Source organism: Lytechinus variegatus, chromosome 17 (genome assembly GCF_018143015.1).
Source record: "Lytechinus variegatus isolate NC3 chromosome 17, Lvar_3.0, whole genome shotgun sequence".
NCBI classification, from domain to species: Eukaryota; Metazoa; Echinodermata; class Echinoidea; order Temnopleuroida; family Toxopneustidae; genus Lytechinus; species Lytechinus variegatus.
This window is the reverse complement of record NC_054756.1, coordinates 5,118,750-5,141,770: the sequence shown is the minus strand read 5'-3', so window position 1 is coordinate 5,141,770 and position 23,021 is coordinate 5,118,750. Positions and strand designations below refer to the sequence as shown.

Genomic DNA, 23,021 nt, shown 5'->3' with positions numbered 1-23,021 from the left:
CATTACAATCTTGTTTTTCTTTAATGCATATCCGGAATTATTGGGGGGGGGGGCAAAATGATATGTTTGCCCCCCCCCCCATATTTTCATTGGTGGGCGATCGCCCTCCTTTATCAATGCATTCCCTTTCTCACAGTACAATAACCTTAAGAATGCAGGGAATCTTTAAGGAAACAATTCTTTTAATTGAAATACATTTTCTAAAGTACATAATAATATCTCATGACTTTCAGGCCTGAAAACGGAAAAATTTTCCAGCTGTAAATGGGGACATTGTCAAAACTGAATTAAAATAAGGAAGCCCTGAGTTACATTTGGTTGATTAAAGGTTATGATAAAAATGATTTAAAAATCATGATGAAGAACGAGTTGCCTGTTGAATCAAGCTATTATAATACTTGTCGCTTCGTTCACCGACTAGCATTGATGGTGAAAGATTTCCCAGTCTTTGGAATTTGAAACTTTCGCAAGCGACCTCTTACTCCAGTCAAGTTTATTTTATTTTCATATCTCACAAAATATTAAATACAATGTAACTTTCATCAAGAAATGATAAATCATTAATGATAAAATAATACAATACACCGCAATAACTCAATACAATAAAGACAATAGTTATAGTTACATGTAACATTCGAACGTTCCAGATTAGATATAAGATGAGGATATGAAGGGTAAACTATCAAAAAGCAGAGCTTGTAATTTATATCTTGTCTTTTATTCTCTTTCCATTACCCCCCCCCCCCCTCTAATGGCCATGGCATTTGCTATGAACCTGTAGGATACAATTCATATTGTTCTAAGTATGAAGTATCACTAGATTCTTAAATTTGCAAGATTCAAGTTCAACCCCTAGGGAAAGAACGGCTAGATATAGACCCTGCAGCGGGCCCTGCAGTGAATTTATTTGTCAATCAGAGCCCCTTAAAAATATCTTTAGTCTAATCCGGCTTGGGGCCCGTTGCAGAAAGAGTTGCGTTTATTAAAACGCAAGCCAAAAAATCAATCGCAAGTCCCAAGTGCGCGCTGTTGATTGGTTGAAAATCAAGTTGCGCATGATTTTTAGAGTTGCGATCGATTGCAATTCTTTCTGCAACAGGCCCCTGATCAGCATCTGACAACTACGCAATAATTACCTTGAATATCAATTTGTGTTCCAAGATTCATGAGTAATAAACTGGATACATAACGACACACTCCAAAATGTTGAACAGTGTGTTTTCTAACACTCCTTTCGCAGGCTAGAAATGAACTAGTCCATAGAAATAAGAATATTCTATGTAACAAGATCCTTCCTTAAATTTCAAGCAAAGTAAGATACACATGAGATAAAATTCAATCAACATAACTGGTGAATAATAACTGTAAACATACGGTCAAATGTGCAGCTTCCTAAAAAGTCAACAAACCGCGACGACTTCGTATTGTATTGTGTGTGAGATAATGTCACTGCCCAGCGATGGCGCCTTGCCTAAAACATTTCTGCATGTAAATATTCATGACGTCATATTCTAATGCATCAAAATATGCTAGTGAATACAAAGTTAAAGGAGATGTGTGTCAAATGTGTGACCTTCCTTTCAAGAATTCTTGTAAATTTATTGATTTTGTTTGAGAGGTATTGAATATAAGGGTCAAACTATACATTTATGACTAAATATATATATATATAGTGTTCCATACATGTAAAAGCAGTAGAGTACCGAAGTGATGACGTCACAAAAACCTTTTATTTTGCATTTTAGCGATTTTTGATACCATAATTTGGTAGCGCATGATGAACCAATGATGAACTACCAAAGTTTGTGAGAATCGGTCTGTGGGGGCTTGAGATTTGACATCATGAAAACAATTAGCCCCATTGAAGTCAATGACTTATATTATTGGCCTGGTTCTTAACTTTTAGAACCAAGCAAATAGGATATTGACTTTAATGGGGCTAATTATGTATTCATAGGGTCATATATAGGGGCTCCCATGGACCAATTCTAACCATATTTAAGTTGTGGTGATTTTTTATCATGCTCTACCAAAATATGTCATTAAAAGCGCTGAAATGCAAAAAAGGGAAAATTGATTGCGTCACACTTCAGTAATAGCTTTGATCCAACTGAGGCATGGCTTGTCACTGTTCAAAACTCACCTATATCCGACAAAGGAAATTTAATTGGTGGTGTGGAAAATCTGTTTATCTGACGGTCAATCGGATCGGGGTCGCCCTAGCCACTAACCCGTCTCTGTGGTCTAGTGGTTAAGGCACCGGCGTTTAAAGCTTGACACCCGCGTTCGACTCCCGGCGGAGACATTTTTTTTCGGCATCACCAATATTTTTTTCCAAAGGGCATATTTAACTAAACGTTATTTTGGTCTTTCTGTTCAACAGTCTGTCACCCAATTGACAGCCCTTGTCTTAACGGAGGAACATGTATGCCCACAGGACTTAATTGTTCATGCACTGATGATTTTGAAGGGCGATTCTGTGGTTCAGGTAAGAAAGGAGAAATAGATGTTTATTATTACCCGAATCAGACATCTGAGCAAGGAATTTACAAAACCGTATTACCCTAGGTTTCATGAATATCGGGAAGGGACGGGTATATTTTTTGCAATTTTCTCGGCCTTTCTGCGCGTAATGACTTTACAGGCAGAGATATTGCATCTGCCATCTAAATACAGTGATTTTTTTTGCCAATGTCAAATGTCCATAATTCATGTAATTTTGTTACCCGTTCAATCAATTTATTATATTGTTCATATGTAATTTGAGATGGCTATCCACTATGTCCATTTTAATGTGCGAGAGAGCGAGGTGAGCAAGCAAACTTTCAGAGATGGGAGATTGCTTGGTGTTCCGGCTATTACTTTATTATTTTGTAAGAAAATAAAAACGGTCTTGAAATATAATACATATCAAATCTTATATAATTGTAAGCTAGGGTATAGAACGAACTTTTTAAAGTAGCTCTTGAGTATATTTTAAATACATACAAATCTAATTCAAGATGAAACTATGGGGTCAATATTTCAGAAGCTAAATGACAGTTGGGAAATATGCAAATTCTTATTGTACTTGTTTCATATTGAAACGAGCAAATAACATCCTTCATTTTATTCAAATAATTGTATTAATATCTTTGGGTCAGTGTTAGGAGAGTATTGAGACATCAATGAATTGCAAACCGATTCGGGTCAGATCAGTTCTTAAAGCAAATGGCAGCCTAGAACAAAATACAATTTGACTAGTTTTTAATAGGAACTCGTCAGAACGAACATAATTTTAGATTAACTTAGATGATATTCGGTTGTCAATGGAGCAGACATAGAGGTTTAAGGGCGTATCATTATGGTAATTCATATTCGTCCGCCATGAACAGAATCGTGGTTGGCTACGCAGAATGTGAATCTTAGAATACCTTGTTCCCACTGTCGTGTGACCCTTTACGAACACCATGACTGACCTTCTCTAACTGATCGCAATTTCCTTAATCTTTCAAGATTTTCAAAGGATCAATGTTATTGCTACGACTGATCAGATTACGATGTAATACGATTACACAAAGAATAAGACTAGTTTCTTTTTTAATTGTGACGCAAATCGTAGCAGCTGGAACTAAGCAATCTGTCGCGATCCTATTTTCAAAGAAACTTGGAATTGCATTTGATGAGAACACCCTAACCTATAAAATCATCTCGACCAAAGCTCGGAATAGAAGCAAGACTACTAAAATCGAAATTGAAAACCCTTTCGATCCTCCCGATAGAAATAAATACAAACTGAATTCGAAGTCGTAATGACTTCATCATCAGTTGCGGCTTGAATCCGAACACAGGTAGATTTCTGATTTTAGTATTTCTAGCATTGTGCCGAATGTGTAATAAAATTATTTTTACTAGAAACTTGTAAATTTAATTAGTCAGGGTTATAATTGAGCAACGTATAGAGTAGAGCCACTTCTTTATATGTAGCTGTTAGAGGAATTAAAGCCTACTCTTTCCTCTCCAAGTAGGTTCTAGGTGGTAAGAGTGGCAGAACTATATATCACAACCGCCTTTTTGCATCAATGGGGGCTCCAAAATGGTGAATTTTCCAATAAATAAGCAATAATGAAAAGGGGGTTGGGTGATTTCCACAGCCCTCTGATGTGGATAGGCTTTTATCTGTGAACATGTCTTTATGTGTTGCTGTTAAAGCAAAGCCTATTATTTTTCTCTCCAAGTATTTTCAAGGGTGAAAAACGGCAGAAACATAATCAGAAATGACTTTCTGCCTCAATGGGGTCTCCAAAGTAGTGATTTCTTCAGTAAATAGGCATAATGCAAAAGGGATGGGTGAGTTCGAGAGCCACCTGGAGGGGGTAGGCTTTTATTTTCCTGCACTTCTTTATATGTGACTGGTAAAGCAAAACCTATTCTTTCCTTCCTAAGTGGTTTAAAGGCATTAAAAGTGACAGAACTATATATCAGAAACGCCTTTTTGCCTCAATTGGGGCTCCAAAATGGTGAATTTCAAGGGGGGGGGATTTCGACAGTCCCCTGAAAGAAGTACGCTCTTATTTGCCTGCTCTTCTTTATATGTGGCTGATAAAGAAAAACATATTCTTTCCCCCCTGATAAATAGGCAATAATGCAAAATGGATGGGGTGATTTAAACAGCCTCCCGGAGTGAGTAGGCTTTTATTTGCCTGCACTTCTTTATATGTGGATGATAAAGCAAAACCTTTTTTTTTCCTCCCTTAGTGGTTTCAAGGCAGTAAAAGTGACAGAACTATATATCAGAAACGCATTTTTGCCTAAATGGGGGCTTCAAAACGGTGAATTTTTAAATAATTATGCTAAAATGGAAAAGGAATGGGGTGATTTTAACAGCTTCCCGGAGGGGGTAGGCTTTTTTCTGTTCCAGCACTTGTTTATATGTAGCTGATAGAGCAAAGCCTACGCTTTTCTCTGCAAGTCATTGCAAGAAAATGAAATTGGCTTTACATTATAGTAGAAACGTACTTTTGCCTCAATGGGCGATTCAAAGTGGTGAAATTTACAATAAATAGACAATATACATGATAAAGAGGGGGAGGAGTTGACTTAGACAGCCCCTGAGAGGGATAGGTTTCGATGTGCCAGCGCTTCTTAATAATATGTAGCTGAAAGAGCAAAGCCTACGCTTTTCTCTCTAAGTAATGGCAAGAAAATAAAATTGGCTGTATGATATAGAAACGCCCTTATGCCTCAATGGGTGATCCAAAATGGTGAAGTTTTCCATAAATAGGCAATATACATTGTATAAAGGAGGGGGTGACTTATACCACGGTCACATTTGCTCTACGGCGGCCGTAAGGCGAGTCGAAAACAGCCGTTTTATTTATTTTACTAAAGCCACCTAAATGTAGCTCGTACAAATAAATGTTAAAACTGCTGTTTTCGACTTGCCGTACGACCGCCGTAGAACAAATGTGACCAAGGTATTAGACAGCCCCTGAGAGGGCTAGGGTTCGATGTGTTAGTGCTTATTTGTGTAGCTGGTAGAACGAACTCTACTCTCTCAAAGCAATAAAATACTATAAATCATAAACGCTTTTTTGCCTTAATCGTAGGTCAAAAATGGTGAATTTACAAATAAATTGGCAATAAGCAAAAGGGGGAAGGTGTGACTTCCCCAGCGCCCCCCCCCCCCGAGAGGTGTTGGCTTCGATGTACGTGCCACTTCTTTTGATGTATCTGGTAGAAAAAAACTTACTCTTTTCCTCTCCAAGTGGTTTCAAAGTAATTAAAGTGGCTGTACTGTATAGCAGAAAAAATATACGACAACATGATATAGCCAAGGGGGGGGGGGGCTTCGACATCACCACCCCATGAGAGTGTTAGACTTTGATGTGCCAACATTTTGTTTTATGTAGCTGATAGAGAAAAGCCTACTCTTACTATCCAAGTGGAAGAGCGGAGATAATTGCATTTAATTTTTAACTATACACTGTACATATTACACATGTTATACGTATTAGTCTATGGAAATGCATACAAAAAGCGACATTTCTGAAATTGAAGTATTCAAGTTTGACACCTTATAGATTTGCTAAAAAGCATGATACAGAGTTGGAGTTTCATCCACATGATAATAGTATATCAATAAAGTTTTCTGGAACATTTCAAGGTAATTGATTCATTTTCCTAGAATTGTGTAAATTCATGTATTTGCAAAATTTTCAATTTTTGGGAAAAATGACGAAAATACAGGTTTCTGCTTAAAATATCAGCCAAATAATCTACTTATCCCCTATAAATGGTACCAAATTGTAGGATATTGATTTTTCTTTCATATGACACTCATTTTGTGGCAATGAAATGTTTATGTCAAAATGTATGTACGAAAATTCAAATGTTCTGAAAATTTTGCGGCCATTGTGAAAAAAGCGCCCTCACGGGTTAATTTTCAGGATACAGCCTGGTTACTTCATATATTCATATTCAGCGTAAAAAACTGGTTTAGAAGCACTATATGAAAATTTCTCATTTTCCTTGTGGCACCTTGCTCAATTATAACCCGGACTAAATGCAAAATGCTATTTGTTCAAAGAGTCACAACGTAGTTGATCATATAGTTAATGCTGCGCTTTACAGACATGACACGAACGTCATACACCAACCAGAAGAAATTGTGGCTGCAGTGGTTATAGACAAGAAGTTCATCTTACCTTAACATGGTATACTTTTGTGACGTCATTAAAAGACGTTTATTTTTGGTTTGTTTTCAGTTAAATGTGATCCCAACCCCTGTGCCAACGGAGGGACCTGTGAGGACGGTGCTTGTTCTTGTGAACCTGGGTTTTCAGGCATTCTCTGTCAAGATGAGCGTTTGTATTTTGTTTGTTTGTTTGCTCCTTTATCAATGCACTCCCTTTCTCACAGTACAATAACCGTAAGAATGCAGGGAATCTTTAAGGAAACAATAATTCTTTTAATTGAAATACATTTTCTAAAGTACATAATAATATCTCATGACTTTCAGGCCTAAAAACGGAAAAATTTTCCAGCTGTAAATGGGGACATTGTCAAAACTGAATTAAAATAAGGAAGTCCTGAGTTACAATTGGTTGATTAAAGGTTATGCTAAAAATAATTTAAAAATCATGATGAAGAACGAGTTGCCTGTTGAATCAAGCTAACATAACTTGTCGCTTCGTTCACCGACTAGCATTGATGGTGAAAGATTTCCCAGTCTTTGGAATTTGAAACGTTCGCAAGCGACCTCTTACTCCTCTCAGTTGAGTCAAGTTTATTTTGTTTTCATATCTCACAAAATATTAAATACAATGTAACTTTCATCAAGAAATGATAAATCATTAATGATGAAATAATACAATACATCGCAATAATTCAATACAATAAAGACAATAGTTATAGTTACATTTAACATTCGAACGTTCCAGATTAGATATAAGATGAGGATATGAAGGGTAAACTAATTTATAGCTTGTCTTTTATTCTCTTTCCATTACCCCCCCCCCCCCTAAGGGCCATGGCATTTGCAATGAACCTGTAGGATACAATTTATATTGTTCTAAGTATGAAGTATCACTAGATTTTTAAATTTGCAAGATTCAAGTTCAACCCCTAGGGAAAGAACGGCTAGATATAGACCCTGCAGCGGGCCCTGCAGTGAATTTATTTGTCAATCAGAGCCCCTTAAAAATATCTTTAGTCTAATCCGGCTTGGGGCCCGTTGCAGAAAGAGTTGCGTTTATTAAAACGCAAGCCAAAAAATCAATCGCAAGTCCCAAGTGCGCGCTGTTGATTGGTTGAAAATCACGTTGCGCATGATTTTTAGAGTTGCGATCGATTGCAATTCTTTCTGCAACAGGCCCCTGATCAGCATCTGACAACTACGCAATAATTACCTTGAATATCAATTTGTGTTCCAAGATTCATGAGTTATAAACTGGATACATAACGACACACTCCAAAATGTTGAACAGTGTGTTTTCTAACACTCCTTTCGCAGGCTAGAAATGAACTAGTCCATAGAAATAAGAATATTCTATGTAACAAGATCCTTCCTTAAATTTCAAGCAAAGTAAGATACACATGAGATAAAATTCAATGAACATAACTGGTGAATAATAACTATAAACATATGGGTCAAAATGCTAATGTGCAGCTTCCTAAGAAGTCAACAAACCGCGACGACTTTGTATTGTATTGTGCGTGAGATAATGTCACTGCTCAGCGATGGCGCCTTGCCAAATACATTTCTGCATGTGAATATTCATGACGTCATATTCTAATGCATCAAAATATGCTAGTGAATATAAAGTTAAATAGACATTATTGTGTAGTATATTATGTGTATATATATATATTCATACATATATTGTACAGTGATATATGTTTTACAATTGAAAAAGGGAAGGACTATTTTTCTCCTCGGTGGGCTGATACCGGACCCACGTGACCCCAAAAGTAATAAGGTTTCGCTGTCTGTGATAAAATTTTGCCACACCCGAATTGTTCGTATGGGGGTAAAAACAGACAAATCAAGCAGAAAAGGTAAGAAATTAGTTTGGTCACTTTAATCTTCTGTCATATTGTGGGGATCGCTTTTCTACAATAAAATTATTTTATCATAACCAACATAAGTTCCTTAATATTTTGTTTATGGTATTGACAAAGTAGTCATCGAATCTTGTCGGTACCCTGTAGAACAAACGTTCATATTAGTAAATGACGTGTAATTAAATTAGAATCAATGCTTGTGTTTGAATGATGTATTTCTCTCTCATTTCATAATTTAAAGAAGATATGGATTTTGATACGTGTCGAAACCGAATCCGCCATTTAGTTATGAACATTTTTTAATGTATATTATTCCCCTCTCCATTTCTCTTTTCATTCTTTAATCGGTGTTGAAGAATCATAGGGGCAGCACCCTGTCTCCTGCAGCGATACTCCGACTATATAAATGAAAACGGATGCAATCAAATGAACCCTGAATATCATTTGCAACTTGATATTTCATCAATGAAAATCGCGAATTCGGGATTTGCGTTATGATTTGTTTTTAACTTGGGTATAAACCCCACCTCTTCTGCAACGGGTCCCAGGTATGATTAACCTTGACCATGTTTATAAGACTAGTTCTTAACTCTTGTCTCTTCATATCTTAGTGACATCTGTTGAGTGTGACAGTGGTTCAATGACTGTCACCATTGATAAACGTCTTATCTCTGGTGATGCTGCTGAAGTTCATTTCACAAACAAATCCTGTTTTGGAGTCGAATCCAGCTCAAATCCTAATGAGATAACTCTGACTACAGACTATATTGAATGTGGCACCATCACCGAGGTATGACTCGTAAAGAATTATATAGTACAACACTTTATAGGGGGTAGTCTCGGCCGAATATGATACGGAATAAACAGATGAATGATTATTGAAATCGCTGAAAATTTCGTCGAAATCTGATAAGGAATAACGAAAGTTTTGACATATTAGCTGATTATTTTGTCTATCTCTACTTATTATAATCTGTTAATATCATACATCATTATTTGTTCTGATTGTGAACATTGGCCAGTTAAATATTAGATTCATATATAAACCTCGTTACGTGAAACTAAAAGATTTATTCATTTTTTTTGGGGGGGGGGGGGTTAAAGGTTAGTCTTTATGATTAATAGATTTAGTCTTTAGTAATATTAGAATTAACTCCGTAGTTTGCGGATACGACCCAAAGTATTTTGTTTGACCATTGGAACTATTGTGTAGACAACAAAAATCATACCTCTTGGGCGAATATAAGATGAAAAATGTTACTTTGTAAGTAACAGCAGCCATTTTAGACTTCATTTTTAGAAGTCGTCTTCGATTTTTGACATTCTGACCTTTCATCTTGTCGTTATGTAATATTTGACCCTTTAAACAATGTTTACCAAAATGATATTCCCTAGGCGTAGAATGTAGAACGAACTGTCGTTTTTTAGTATGAAAAAGAATCCATTTTTGAGGGCCATGATCTTGATTTTTTTTTGACATACATGACAAATGGCTGTCCCCGTACCCTTCCAAATGTTCTACCAAACCCTTAAAACCACAGAATAGAAACAAAACTAAAGACACTTAGTTTGTGATTTTGATACTTTGACAGCCATTTTGGACTCCGTATTGGATTGTGGAAAGTGCTCATGGAGGATTTACGAGGACTTTCATTAATAATAATAATAATAATAATAATAATAAATAATAATAATATAGGGTATTTATATTGCGCACATATCCACCCTGTTAGGTGCTCAAGGCGCTCCTATATTACCCGGCTCTGCTAGGCGTTCATAGCGCACATAGCTTTTTAAGGAATTACTTCCTACCGGTACCCATTTACCTCACCTGGGTTGAGTGGAGCACATTGTGGATCAGTTTCTTGGTGAAGGAAATTACGCCAAGGCTGGGATTCGAACCCACGACCCTCTGTTTCAAAGTCCGAAGACTAATCCACTGGGCCACAACGCTCCACATTATTATGTTATTCTAAACATATTCCTGGGCCTATCCTGAAAAAATCAGCTTGTTGCCAGAAATGTCCTTGTTAAAGCTATTGTTCCTTGCCTACTTGTTGTGAATTAAGAATTCTAACATTTCTGCTTCTTCTACAGAAAACATGCAGGTAGTAAAACTGTTGAACATCTTGTTTCCATTACAGGACAGAAACTCTACAGTGGTTTTCTCCAATGATATCACTTATGAAAAACCTGAAGCTGAAGGAGATACAGAAATCACTCGTGAATATCAAATGCAACTTCATGTTGAATGTTCTTTGGACAAATCAGAAACAGTTGATGGGTCCTTCAAACCACACCTTGGTAAGGTTGCCTTCAGCGACAAGAGCACTGGTACCTTCGATCTAACAATGAAAAGATTCGAGTCAGCGAGTTTTGCGAATGAAGACTCCAGCACCGTCTGGCTGGGTTATGAGCTCTTCTTTGGGGTAAATCTTAATTCTGTGCAAAGCGTTGGGATGTTCATTGATAGAGCCTGGGCTACAGCTTACCGCGATCCGGGTAGTAAACCACGACACGATCTGATAAAGGACGGGTAAGTGCATGTTATATGGAACCCTCTTGAAATCGTATACCAAATCATGAATGGAGCAAGTTTTCTGAGTAAAATCTATAAATTAAATCATAGATATATTGAAAATCACAGTCATATTTCATTCATCTTAGTATATCATAAGTAATTAAAATTCCAATTATTAATACCGTAAGAAAAGGAATTCCAAGCCAAATTTTGCCGTAATTGCCATTTGCATTATTACACTATATTACGCCTCATAAAAAGTGTTTCAGCGGTGAGAGACCGGTTTAGTGTCAGCAATAATCGTTTAAGTTTCCTGTTTTCGTATTTGATACATGACTTTGGTTTCATAAACAGCTTAATTAGCCTTCAATCTAGTATTCACTTGTCAATGCTGCATCATATGCAATATTCTAGTTAATACCCTGTCATCGTAATTCGGAATATGCTTTAGTCATTAGTTTATTCATTTAAAAAAAAATGATACACAAGTCATGTAGAACCCAATTGCTCAAATATATATATGATTTTACATTATTTATGGTTTCCTTAATAAAACAAAACCCGAAATAATAAATTGATAAAAAATAACATAATGTAGGTTCCCATTCCCAAAAGGTACAGGGAGAAAGCGTTGCAACATGATGTTCAGGGAATTGTCAGAAGATGAACCACAAATTTAGACGTCAACAATGCAGGGCCCTGATTTTTGTCTCGCCTGCATAGATTGAAGAGCGAGACTAAAGGCACCGCTTTTGCGACGGTGTTGTCAGCATTAAAATCCTAACCAATTTAATTTTTCTATGTCATCATAACTTAAGAAACACATGGACCTAGTTCTTGAAACTTACACGTAGGGGTTAACAAGTATTATTGAACTTCCTGTCTGAGTTTCGGGTCACGTTACTATGGTCAAAGGGCATTTAGGGTCAACGAACTTTGACCATGTTGGGGGTATTTGTGCAATTGTCATCATAACCTTACAATTTTATGGATCTAGTTCATGAAACGTAATCATAAGATCAATTAATTATCCTTGAATTCTCTTTGAGAGTTTCAAGTCACAGCCTCAATGTCAAAGGTCGATTGGGTTTAACCGAACTTTGATAATGTTGGGGGTATTTGTGGTATTGACATCATAACTTAAAAACTTTGTAGATCTAGTTCATGAAACCTGGACATAAGAGTCACCATGTATCTCTGAATGTCATGTGAGCGTTTCAGGTCACATGAACAAGATCATAGGTCATTTCAGGTCAATGAACTTTGGGCATGTTGGGGGTATTTGTTGAATTGGCATCATACATGTAACTTAGAAAGTTTATGGATCTTCATGTACACATGTAGTTCGTGAAACATAGACTCAAACCTAATCAAGTATTTTTGTACACATAATGGGTCACATGCACTTTCAAGATGAAAATCTGACTCAGTAGTTAACACTTAATGTATATAAGTAGAATCTATAATTTGTAATTACTCTTCGTTTTTTAAATTAGTTTTAACTTGTCTTTTAATTTACTTGATTTATTTGGGTTCAATAGACATTTAAGAAAATTCATGTACTGCTAGCTTGTTTGATTGAGTAAATCTAACCCAATTAGGCAAAGATGATTATTACTTATACAATCATGTTGAATGTACTTATATTTGTAAATTAACGCCTTATTTAAATAATGCATGAATATTCTTTAGAGCAAGTAAATGATTATTTTTTAAATAATTGTCATATCTATTTGTGTTTGAAGTTGTTTGGATAAGGGCGTGCAAACATTTTGATTCATTTGTTGAATCAAAACAATAGCAGCAGTTAATAGTCATTTAGCAGACATTTCAGATTTCTTTTTAGGCTTTTCGGAAAATACTTATGTTATTCTTACTGTTTTATTTGTAAGAACGAAAGGATCGCGTATAAATATCAATTTCAGTACCAATACATGTACAGTTAAGTGACAATGCAAAAAGTCTAATATTTGGATAAAAAATGTCTAAGATGATAATTATGCCACTAAAAGTGGGACGTGGGGGAGTGGACTTTCGTGACTCAAAAATTCACGGAGGTCCACTCCCCATTTGTTTTTTTTTCAAATATTTTAGAGATTGTTTTACTTAATTGAATTAAGTTATTGTAACTTAATCTTCTTGAGTAAATTGGATGCAAAGAAAATGAGTACATTTTACTTAAAAACTGCCAAACTCATAAATACTTGAAAAAAGGGCAATTTGTTGACACAATTTTATGAGCAACTTCAACTAATTCTTTCTTCTTTTTTTTACAGTGTGGTCATGGTCAAAGGTCACGTTGTGTCAATGGTCATAGTATTTTATTATCATATGAGTGTTTTTTGTGATCAATTATCCAATAGCTGTTTTCAAAGTCAGTACTGCTGTTATGTTAAATCATGTAATGCAGGCGAGACTGCCAGAGGCGTTTCATTTGTTTTTTTTTATTGGAGGTGCTGATCTAAAGTTTGATAAAAAGGCAATGGTTTTAATAGAACATTAGTTTTGTCCGAGAAATTTGACAAGCAAAAAAAAACCGTTTCACTACAAAATGAACGTCACTCTTGTCCCGGAAAAACATTAATAGAAATAAAAGGGTTTATACAAAGTGTAGGACTTACGGGACACATTTCTGCATTTTGCCACACCAACAAGAATTCCAGGGGGTGCTGCATATGGAGAATGATATACGCTAAATATGAATTTCTTGAGTGCAATTCAGCACCCCCGCAGGGCCCTGGGAACGATTTTTTGAGTGGAGGTGTTGAAAAAACAAAAATAAATCAAAAGGTTTTCACTACAAAATGGAAGTAATTTTAGTTCCGAGAAAGTTGAAAAGCAAAAAAAAAAAGAAAAAAGAAAGAAAGAAGGAAAAGGGTTTCACTACGAAATAAAGGTCATATGGAAGTTGTATTTTTCTATTTTTTCACACCTTCCGGAATTCCAGGAGGTGCTGCCTATGGAAAATGATGCATACAGCACCCCCACGGAAAATCTTGGGGGTGCATCACCCCAAGCACCCCCGCTTCCAAGAGCCATGCAACAATGTTGACATAATAATAATAGAGCTAGTATATAGGTTTGTTCACGGATATCGGAAATATAAGTAATTTGATTGATTTTTAAACTGAATTGATGCCTGGGTGGTAATTACTTATTGATTTTTATTTAGTTTTAAAAAGCGAATATCTAAATAGATAAACCTATACTAAATGCCAAAAAATAAGAAAAATTTGTTAGACAAAGGACAATGAAAATCTAGTAATCGTCTTAAAAATAGAAATATTTTTGTCAAGTATGTTGAGTCGAAATAAATTGTTCACAAAAAATTGAAAATTATCCATTTTAAACTGTACAGTTTGATAATTTTAATTATGTAATCTAATATTAATGAATATTTTTTTTGAGGGGTCCACGATTTACAAGCACAGCTTCACAGTGGACCTCTCCATTTCCAGCATGTTATTTTCAGCCACAAATATTCCATAATAATTATATATATATATATATATATATATATATATATATATACCTGGTGAAAAAGATATTTTTATCATTTTTTCATCATTTTTTGTCCCTCAACCAGTTGTATTGCCAATAAGATTAGAAGAATTATCCATATACTTTATGCCCAAGGTGTATATTTCATATAAAATGCTCAGATATTTTTAACATGGTTTATAATATCTATATTTCTGAAAAATAAATGGGTCAAAAGTTTACATACACTTCACTGTTGAAGTGATAAAATGCGTTTAAAAAAGAGGTGCCATGGCTTTCAAGTGGACTTGGAAATGACTTGAGGAATGTGATAATGCTATAATGTCAATTGAATAATGAATGCAGAATTATGCATACCTCTTCCTTGGACATTTGAAGCATGATTCACATTCCATCTTTGTCAAGCAAAGCTAGAATATGACCGATGAATAGGTTTTTTACTTTTGAGTAGACTAATGGCAAAAAATGTTGCCCCGAAGTTCCTGCAGTGATTCAGTGTTGGTATCTATAAATGGTACCACCAATACCATGATGATCAGCACTGCACCATTAGCACCATGGAGAAGTCAAAGCATTATACCGAAGACCGTAGGAAACGTGTTGTTGATTTACACAAGTCTGGTTCCTCTTTAGGAGTCATATCAAAGACTCTAATCATGCCTTGTGCTTCAGTGCAAACCATAATATGCAAGCATAACACTCTCGGCACAGTGCAGACTCTACCAAGATCAGGGAGAAAGCGAAAACCCAACCAGACAGCAGTACACAGGCTTGTCCGTACAGTTCAGCTTAACCCATGGATGACAAAAAAGAGATTTGCCAGGATCTTAAAGTTTCAGGAAGCAAGGTATTCCTCTCTACCATAAAGCGAGTCCTCCATGATCATGGACTGAGAGGCTGCAGGGCGGGGAAGAAGCCTTAACTCCAGGACCAACACCGTACAGCCAAACTGAAGTATGCTGATGAACACCTGGGCAGTGGCGGTGGCAGCATCGTGTTGTGGGGATGCTTTGCAGCAAGTGGTACTGGCTCACTCCTGAAGATTGATGGCACCATGAAGAAAGAGGACTACCTGAAAATTCTTCAGCTAAACCTGAAAAAGTCTGCTAAGAACCTCAATCTTAGCCAAAATTGGGTTCCAACATGACAATTGACCCGAAACACTAGAGTCCAGACCTGAACCCTATTGAGAACCTATGGACAGACCTCAAAAAGCATGTTCGGTCAAGGGAACCAAGGAATGTGACTCAAGTCAATGCCATCTACCAAGAGGAGTGGTAAAAAATCCCATTGGAGGTCTGCAAGAAGCTAGTGTCGAATTGTCACGTCTACTGAAAGATGTGAATACGAATGGAGGCAGTGCTACCAAGTATTAGGGCTGATGTATGTAAACATTTGACCCTCCAATAAACTGGAAATATATCTATTATGAACCATATAAATGTCTCCAAGTGTTTTTTTATTGAAGTATATGCCAGATATATTTAGAAAAGACCACACTTGTCTGCATCCATGAAATCATATGTTGGCAGGAATGAGTGAAAGTGTAAAAAATTGAGGTTCACTGTTTGTCTACTAGGTGTACGTAAACTTTTGGCCCCAACTGTATATATATATATATATATATATTGTATTACATAATATTACATTTCAATTTGTTATAACTGTATTTATGATGGGTTTTGTTAACTGTTTTGTTGGAAATGAGAAAAAATAAAACTGAAACTGAATTATTATTCAATTGATCATTAATTATATATACATATATATATTATTTTACTAACTTTTCACCATCAAGTCCATGATATAGAACTAATTAAATGGGCAATTTTATGATACATGTAAATCACGAGATAAGTAGCTTCCTAAGAAGATAATTTTCCAACATAGCCACTTGAAATATGCGGTATTAAATTCAACACCAAACATAGGGAATAGAAATGCGGTGTTGATCAACACTAAATATATTCACTGGAAGTATGTGTTGGTAAATCAACGCCGCTATGTGTTATGAGAAGAGCTGATAAATTAGATATTGCATAATTTAAGGAATAAAAGACAAAAGTAATAGTGAGTGAAGGACATTATCGACTGTATCATTTACATGTCACTGACTTGTGCATAATATCTGTCTTGTTAAAATAAGCGAGATTTTAAAAATGTAAGTTGCTTATTTTACATCCGAATTTGATAACATTTTCAGCATCATGCTGTTTCGATTTTTAGCGCTATGCTAAAGTATTTGCACGTATTTTGGTGAATTAATCATCCAGAGTGCCGTATGGGCATTGCGCATAATATGAGACTATCAAAATATTTTCATAATGTATTGACTTTTAATACAGTGTAAATGTATTTGTCATTTTTGGGAGCTTTGACACATATCTATAATAAGGTAATCATATGATAATATGAACATGTCGCACATACATGTATGTGTCAAGTAAAATCCTACAAGCAAAGGTCACATCAACCGATATAAGGCCATGCATTAAAGCAGACCCTAATGTTATTTTTCTAAAAATGACAACATCAAATATTTCAAAAGGAAGAGGATGTTGGAAAATGAATACAGAGGTGTTAAAGGAAAATGTTATCAAGAGAAAATGAAATTATTAATCACTAATATTTTAGAAAGTACAATTTTATCTCCTATCCAGATATGGGAAAACATAAAGATTGATGCACATGAATTCACACAGAGGTATTGTAGAAGCAAGGCTTGCAAAAGAAAGATACGAAGACTATTTTAGAAAAAAAGAAATTGATGTTGACATGGATCTCGGTGAACAGAAATAATACATATGTATAAAAAAGAATTGGAATATATGAAAGAGAGTGTAAAGATGATGCTATTAGAGCAAGAGTCGGGTGGTTAGAAAAAAAGGGGAAAAGTGCGCAAGTTATTTCTTAGGTGTAAAGAAATGTAATTCAGAAAGAAAAAAATATCACCCAGTTGCTATCTGTAAGCAAAGGTAAATATACGAAGTATACTAAATAAACAGAAATATTACAGAAAACAGTAAATAATTATATCAATTACATATATCAATCAGTATAGGTTCCAAAGCTGAGTGATGAGGGGAGAAATAAATGTGAAGGGTTGTTTACAAGTGCCGAATGCAAACGTGCTGCCTTTTCTATAAATAAAAACAAATCACCTGGTTTGGATGGTATTCCCATAGAGTTTTATCAAACCTTTTCGAACGACATCAAAGCTATTTTATTATTGAGCGCTCTTAATTAATGCTTCACACATTCCGAAATATCTGAAAGTCAGAAAGCTGGCCTTATTACAATGATTTACAAGAAATGAGATCATAAAGAACTTTCAAAAAAACTGGAGGCTAATCTCGCTTTAAAATTGCGATTATAAAATTATGCTCATAGTTTCGGCCGCACGATTGCAAACGCTTATCGGACAAACTGGTTGAACATCACCTGTCTGCTTCCAATATGATGTCATTGAATTTATGAAAAGGAAACACCCGTATGGTGCTTTAGTGATGTCAGACTTTTCTTAGGCTTTTGATGTAATATAGATCAATTTTGTGTCTTCATAGCTGGAAAAATGAATTTTGGAAACAATTTTCAGACATGGATGAAAATATTGTAAACAGATATTTGAAGCTCAGTATTAGGTAATGGCTGGATATCAGTCTTGTTCAATTCAAAGGGGAATCAGACAAGGTTGCCCAATTTCAGCTTTACTTTTTGTCCTCGCAGCAGAATTTATGTCTAATAAAATAATAAATACATAAAAGGTTAACCTGTTTTGAAACCAGAAAATAATTGTGAGGTCAAAGTACTACAATAATGACGAAGAAACCTTGTTCTTTGTGTTGGATAAAAGATCACTAGGATTGATGAATTAAGAATTTAAGTTATTTGGAAATGTAACAGGTCCAAAACGTAATATAATTACTAAAAACAGTGAAAATGTGGGTGGGGAAAAGTGACTCAAAATGGTCACTCAATGATGTTGTTCTATTATGGACAGATGTTCCTACGAAATACTTATAGGGTTTTACACCTCACCTGATATAGAAAAAGCACGTAAATTGAACTGGTAAAATAAAGTAAAGAAAAAACGACGATTATTGGATAATTGGGGAAAAGAAAGCTTACAATATTTGGAAGAGTAACCATTGTCAAATCTTTAGGTTTATGTCAGTTAGTTCACATTCTCATGGTTGATATTATTCCTGAGAAAATCTTTAAAAGACTGAATTCTTCAATATATACTTTTATTTGGCAAACCAAGATTGAAAAAGTTAACGGACTATTATGACCAAGAAACTGGACAACAGAGAGATCAACATGATTATCTACATACCCCAAAATTAAGCTTTCGACTAAGATGGCTGGTGCGCACTCTTGCGTCAAGTAAAGGAATTTGCTTAATATTTTAGGATGGTTGGAAACTGCTCCTTAATTCAGACTTTGATGCTTGGAATGTAAATCATATATGCAAGCACCAACTTCATTGCCTTTTACATTGAAATATTACAGGCCTGGCTAAAGATAAAGAATAATGCTTGTCTACAATATCGCCCTAAAGTAAATTGAAACTTTATTTACCACAATCTTCATAAAAAACATACAAATCAAGAATTATAAATATTTCAATAAAATACATTATAACAAAAGTGAGTATATTTAAGAATAGTGGAAGGATCACTGAGAAGTTACAAGGAACTTATAAGTTAGTGATCCTGAAATTAACACAAAACAACACAATAAAAAAAATGCAATCAGGAAATACAGAACAACAAACATAACAAAATTATACAATTGTATCTATAGTAAATTGTAAATGAACTACAATACGCAACTTTGTGGCACAATAAAAAAATGTTACCTTTCGCAACATCACCCTATTTTTTGAAGGATGGTATAAATCTGGAATAGTATTTTTGAAAAATATTCCCAGGAATGGAAATTTCCTATCTACAATGGAAATTTATTCCCTTCTTAAATCGCAGAAGAGTAAGCAAGTATTGACATTTGACTACACTTTACTACATCAGGTTATCCCTAAAACTTTAATAATTCAACACCTTGTACCAATCGCAATAATAAACCTCCATTGGAAATTCCCAAATTATATGTAGGAGCCAAACAATCATATTAAATATATTCATGATATTTCAAGTGTGGCATATGTGTGGCAGTGTATTAATACTATTTAAAAAAATACCCGACATTGTATGGAATGCGAGTAAACTTAGAAAGGGATATTTTGATAACTTTATGGAAAACAAGAAGGGAATACGTACCTGACAAATCAAGTAATGAGCGCATGCAGTGCGAGCTGAAAATATTGATACAGAGACAATAAAACGGACATTTTACAGAGCACGTTTTGAAAATCAATTTGTAAATAAACTAAAATAATGAAAGCCCGATGTCGGAGCTAAAATATGCTTTGTATCTTGACTTCAAAACTTTACATTTAAAGCTCCTTATCAGCCGATTGAGGAAGAATCTCATCAAACATGCGATGACATGAGAGATTTTTCAATTATATTTTCCAAATCTTCCCTTCACCTTATAGTATTCACTCGTCTTTCTCCATTCTTTTCTCCACCAAGGGGTCCGGGTCACTCGGGCTCCCACTTGGATCCGCCTATGTAAATTTGATAAGGCAAAAAAGGGTTTCGCTGCAAAATGAAGGTCGTTTTCGTGCCAAAAAAATTGACAAACCAAAAAAGAATAGGGCCTCAGCACAAGATGCTGGTCATTTGTTTATACGTTTTTCCTACATGATTGTGACACACCTACCAGAATTCCAGGGGGTACTTCGAATGGGAAATAATGCACGCAGCAGCCCCTGGGAAAATCTTTGGGGTGCTTCAGCACCCCCGCTTCCCAGGGCCATGAGTTTAATCACAATTAATGTACTCAAATAATTGAGTGATTATGACAAGATTAATAAGGGACGTAGGATCCATTATTTCGATACAAGACATGGTTATGTTCATTTTGTGTTTGCGACAATCGTTTATATTTTGATACAATCGCATTGTTCTGAATTTTTGTCATATAGATGCCCGGTTGACGAAACAGCTTTAGTTTACTTTCTTGAACCGCATCAAGAAGGCTTTAGCGTGGACTCTTTCCGTTTCGTCGGAGACCATGAAGAGGTATAATGCAACAATTTTACACATATTTGATATTTTTCAAAATAAAATAAATTGGAACAGTTTTTTCCCTGAAAATCCAGTAAAAAATTCGAAATCTAGCATTTCGAGGAAGCTTGAAAACCAGTACTATAAATTGGATCTATTTTTTTTTAAATCTCTAATTTGATTTTATCCATTGATCACATCCCATTGGACAGGTGTACTTTCACTCTGTGGTGAAGGTATGTGGTGCCAATAAGAGCGACGAGTTGCGATCGACAATCCAAGCTACCTGTGATTCTATAAATGGGTCTCATCCGTCTACCGGAGCACCTCCTCAAGATCGCAAACGACGATCTTCAGACTTCCTTTCCACTCAGACGATCAGCAGTGGACCTTTCCGTGTCCGTAATCCAACCAGCGATATGGCCACTGATGGTATGTTATTATTAACACCCTTCTTCAATCATGTGTTTCATCTTACGTTATCTTAACAATCCAAAACAGAGGTGAAAACGGGAAAAAAAATTAATTGATTTTTTAAATATGATTATGTGCGTGATATGAAAGTGATTAGGAATCAATCGTTCCTTTCTCTTGTTCACTAGATATGTTTTTGTGTAATCCACATTCATTTTTAATGCATTGTTTTATACCCCCTTTTTTAGATGTGTCTTCCTCCAATCCGTTTGCGATGCTCACTCTTGGTATGATCGCTGCAGTGGTTGCCATGGTTATTCTGATGGGCGTGGCCAAACTGGTCGGTCGATCAACCAACTACAACTATCAGCGTGTTTCGACCGAAACCATTGAAGGGATTTAGAGAGGCGAGAGCAACCATTGCTCATACAAAGAGGCCCTAAAGTGGATAGAATCTTCCACTGTAGAATTTGAAAATCTGTTTGCGCCTCCTCAGTCTACTTTTAGTTCTAAAATCTAAAGTGTGTAGGTGAGCAATGGAAACGAATACGGATGAAATTATTACTTCTGATACTGCAAAGAGCGATTAGTAACGATTATTTCTGTGAAAATAAACACAATGTATACCCTTCTTCAAAATTAACTGCAATGATGTTGGTTTGGATAATTTATGATTATGATAAGGTGTCGGGCATCGTGATGATTATTGCAATAATAGTAGTGATCAAGTTGATATTAATGATGAATGTAGTGAGAAACAAATAAACCACAATTCTAATCAATAATCTGATATATATATATATATATATATATATGACATATATGATTGTGGTGATGGTTATGAAAATAATGAATAAGTTTAAGTATAAACATTGAGTATTAAGACTGAGTGTGAAGTACGAGCATAAGCATTAAGCACTAGATATGAATATTAAGTATGAGTAAAAAGTAGATTTTAAGAGTAGCAGAAAAATCTAAACAAATATTGCCGAAGGTGTGAAAAAGTCCATGAAAGAATGAAAACGTTATTGGAATTCTAATATTTTGATTTGTAGCTTGACGTAATTATGTGAGCACTGAATAATCAATAAATTGTCATTTTCTCAGAAAATTTATAAAGGTTAATACTGTACCTTCAGTATATCAGTGGACTAATCATTTCCCATTCGTTCCATAAAAAACCACAAAAATAAGTTATAACGAACCATTAAAGAATTAAATTTAGGCTTTTCATATTACCATGATATCATAGCATATGGGAAAGTTGCTAGTTTATAACGTCACAAAGTTTCACAAATCCAAAACTTTAAATTTTGCCAACTTTCTTAGTCTTTAATGGATTTTCCTCAGACCTTCACAAATATATTTTATTATATTTTCTGCTTTTTGTTTACAAACAATTCTTCAGAGTGAACTTCTCCTTTGAGTGTGGATTATGAAATATGGAATTAAGCTACATGTATCGGTATTATGCCTATATTATCCTTATGTCAAGGAAATAAAATTTCCACTGGTTACATTCCAATATACGAGCATATTCATAACAAGCGAATCATTTAGTGAAACAATATGAATACAATACCTGAATATTATTTAAATTACGCTACAATATGATCACATTGATAATAACAATATTAATTATTTGAAAATTTTAGTTTTTATGTATTGGTAATTTTGATTTATTGGGACATATAATAATGACGGTGATGGTTATTTTAATGATGAATAAGGTAATATTAGTGATCACATCGATGTATACAATAATTAACGTAGTGAAAATCATAAATTTCAATTATTTCGTTTATATGATAATAATGGTGATGGGATGATAAAAACAAAAATAGTAATAATAATAATCATCACTGCTGAAGAAAGAGGTGGTCTGCCGCTATGCTGATAATAAAACCATG

General features: G+C 35.0%; 1 protein-coding gene across 1 annotated transcript; it reads left to right on the top strand.

The window, feature by feature from the left end:
- The first annotated feature begins 2,401 nt into the window (after positions 1–2,401).
- On the top strand, positions 2,402–22,374 carry LOC121430455 (CUB and zona pellucida-like domain-containing protein 1). Its single transcript, XM_041627724.1, has 7 exons — positions 2,402–2,488; positions 6,747–6,845; positions 9,156–9,334; positions 10,689–11,080; positions 20,616–20,712; positions 20,910–21,129; positions 21,360–22,374. Exons 1-7 carry the CDS (start codon positions 2,428–2,430, stop codon positions 21,512–21,514), a joined length of 1,203 nt encoding a protein of 400 aa, XP_041483658.1. The 5' UTR covers positions 2,402–2,427; the 3' UTR covers positions 21,515–22,374.
- The last annotated feature ends 647 nt before the right edge of the window (positions 22,375–23,021 follow it).

Coding starts and splice junctions, on each gene's coding strand:
- LOC121430455 (XM_041627724.1), top strand. CDS start 2,428: ATGCCCACAGGACTTAATTGTTCATGCACTGATGATTTTGAAGGGCGA. Junction 9,335..10,688: donor AATGTGGCACCATCACCGAG/GTATGACTCGTA, acceptor TTTCCATTACAG/GACAGAAACTCTACAGTGGT. Junction 20,713..20,909: donor TCGTCGGAGACCATGAAGAG/GTATAATGCAAC, acceptor CCCATTGGACAG/GTGTACTTTCACTCTGTGGT.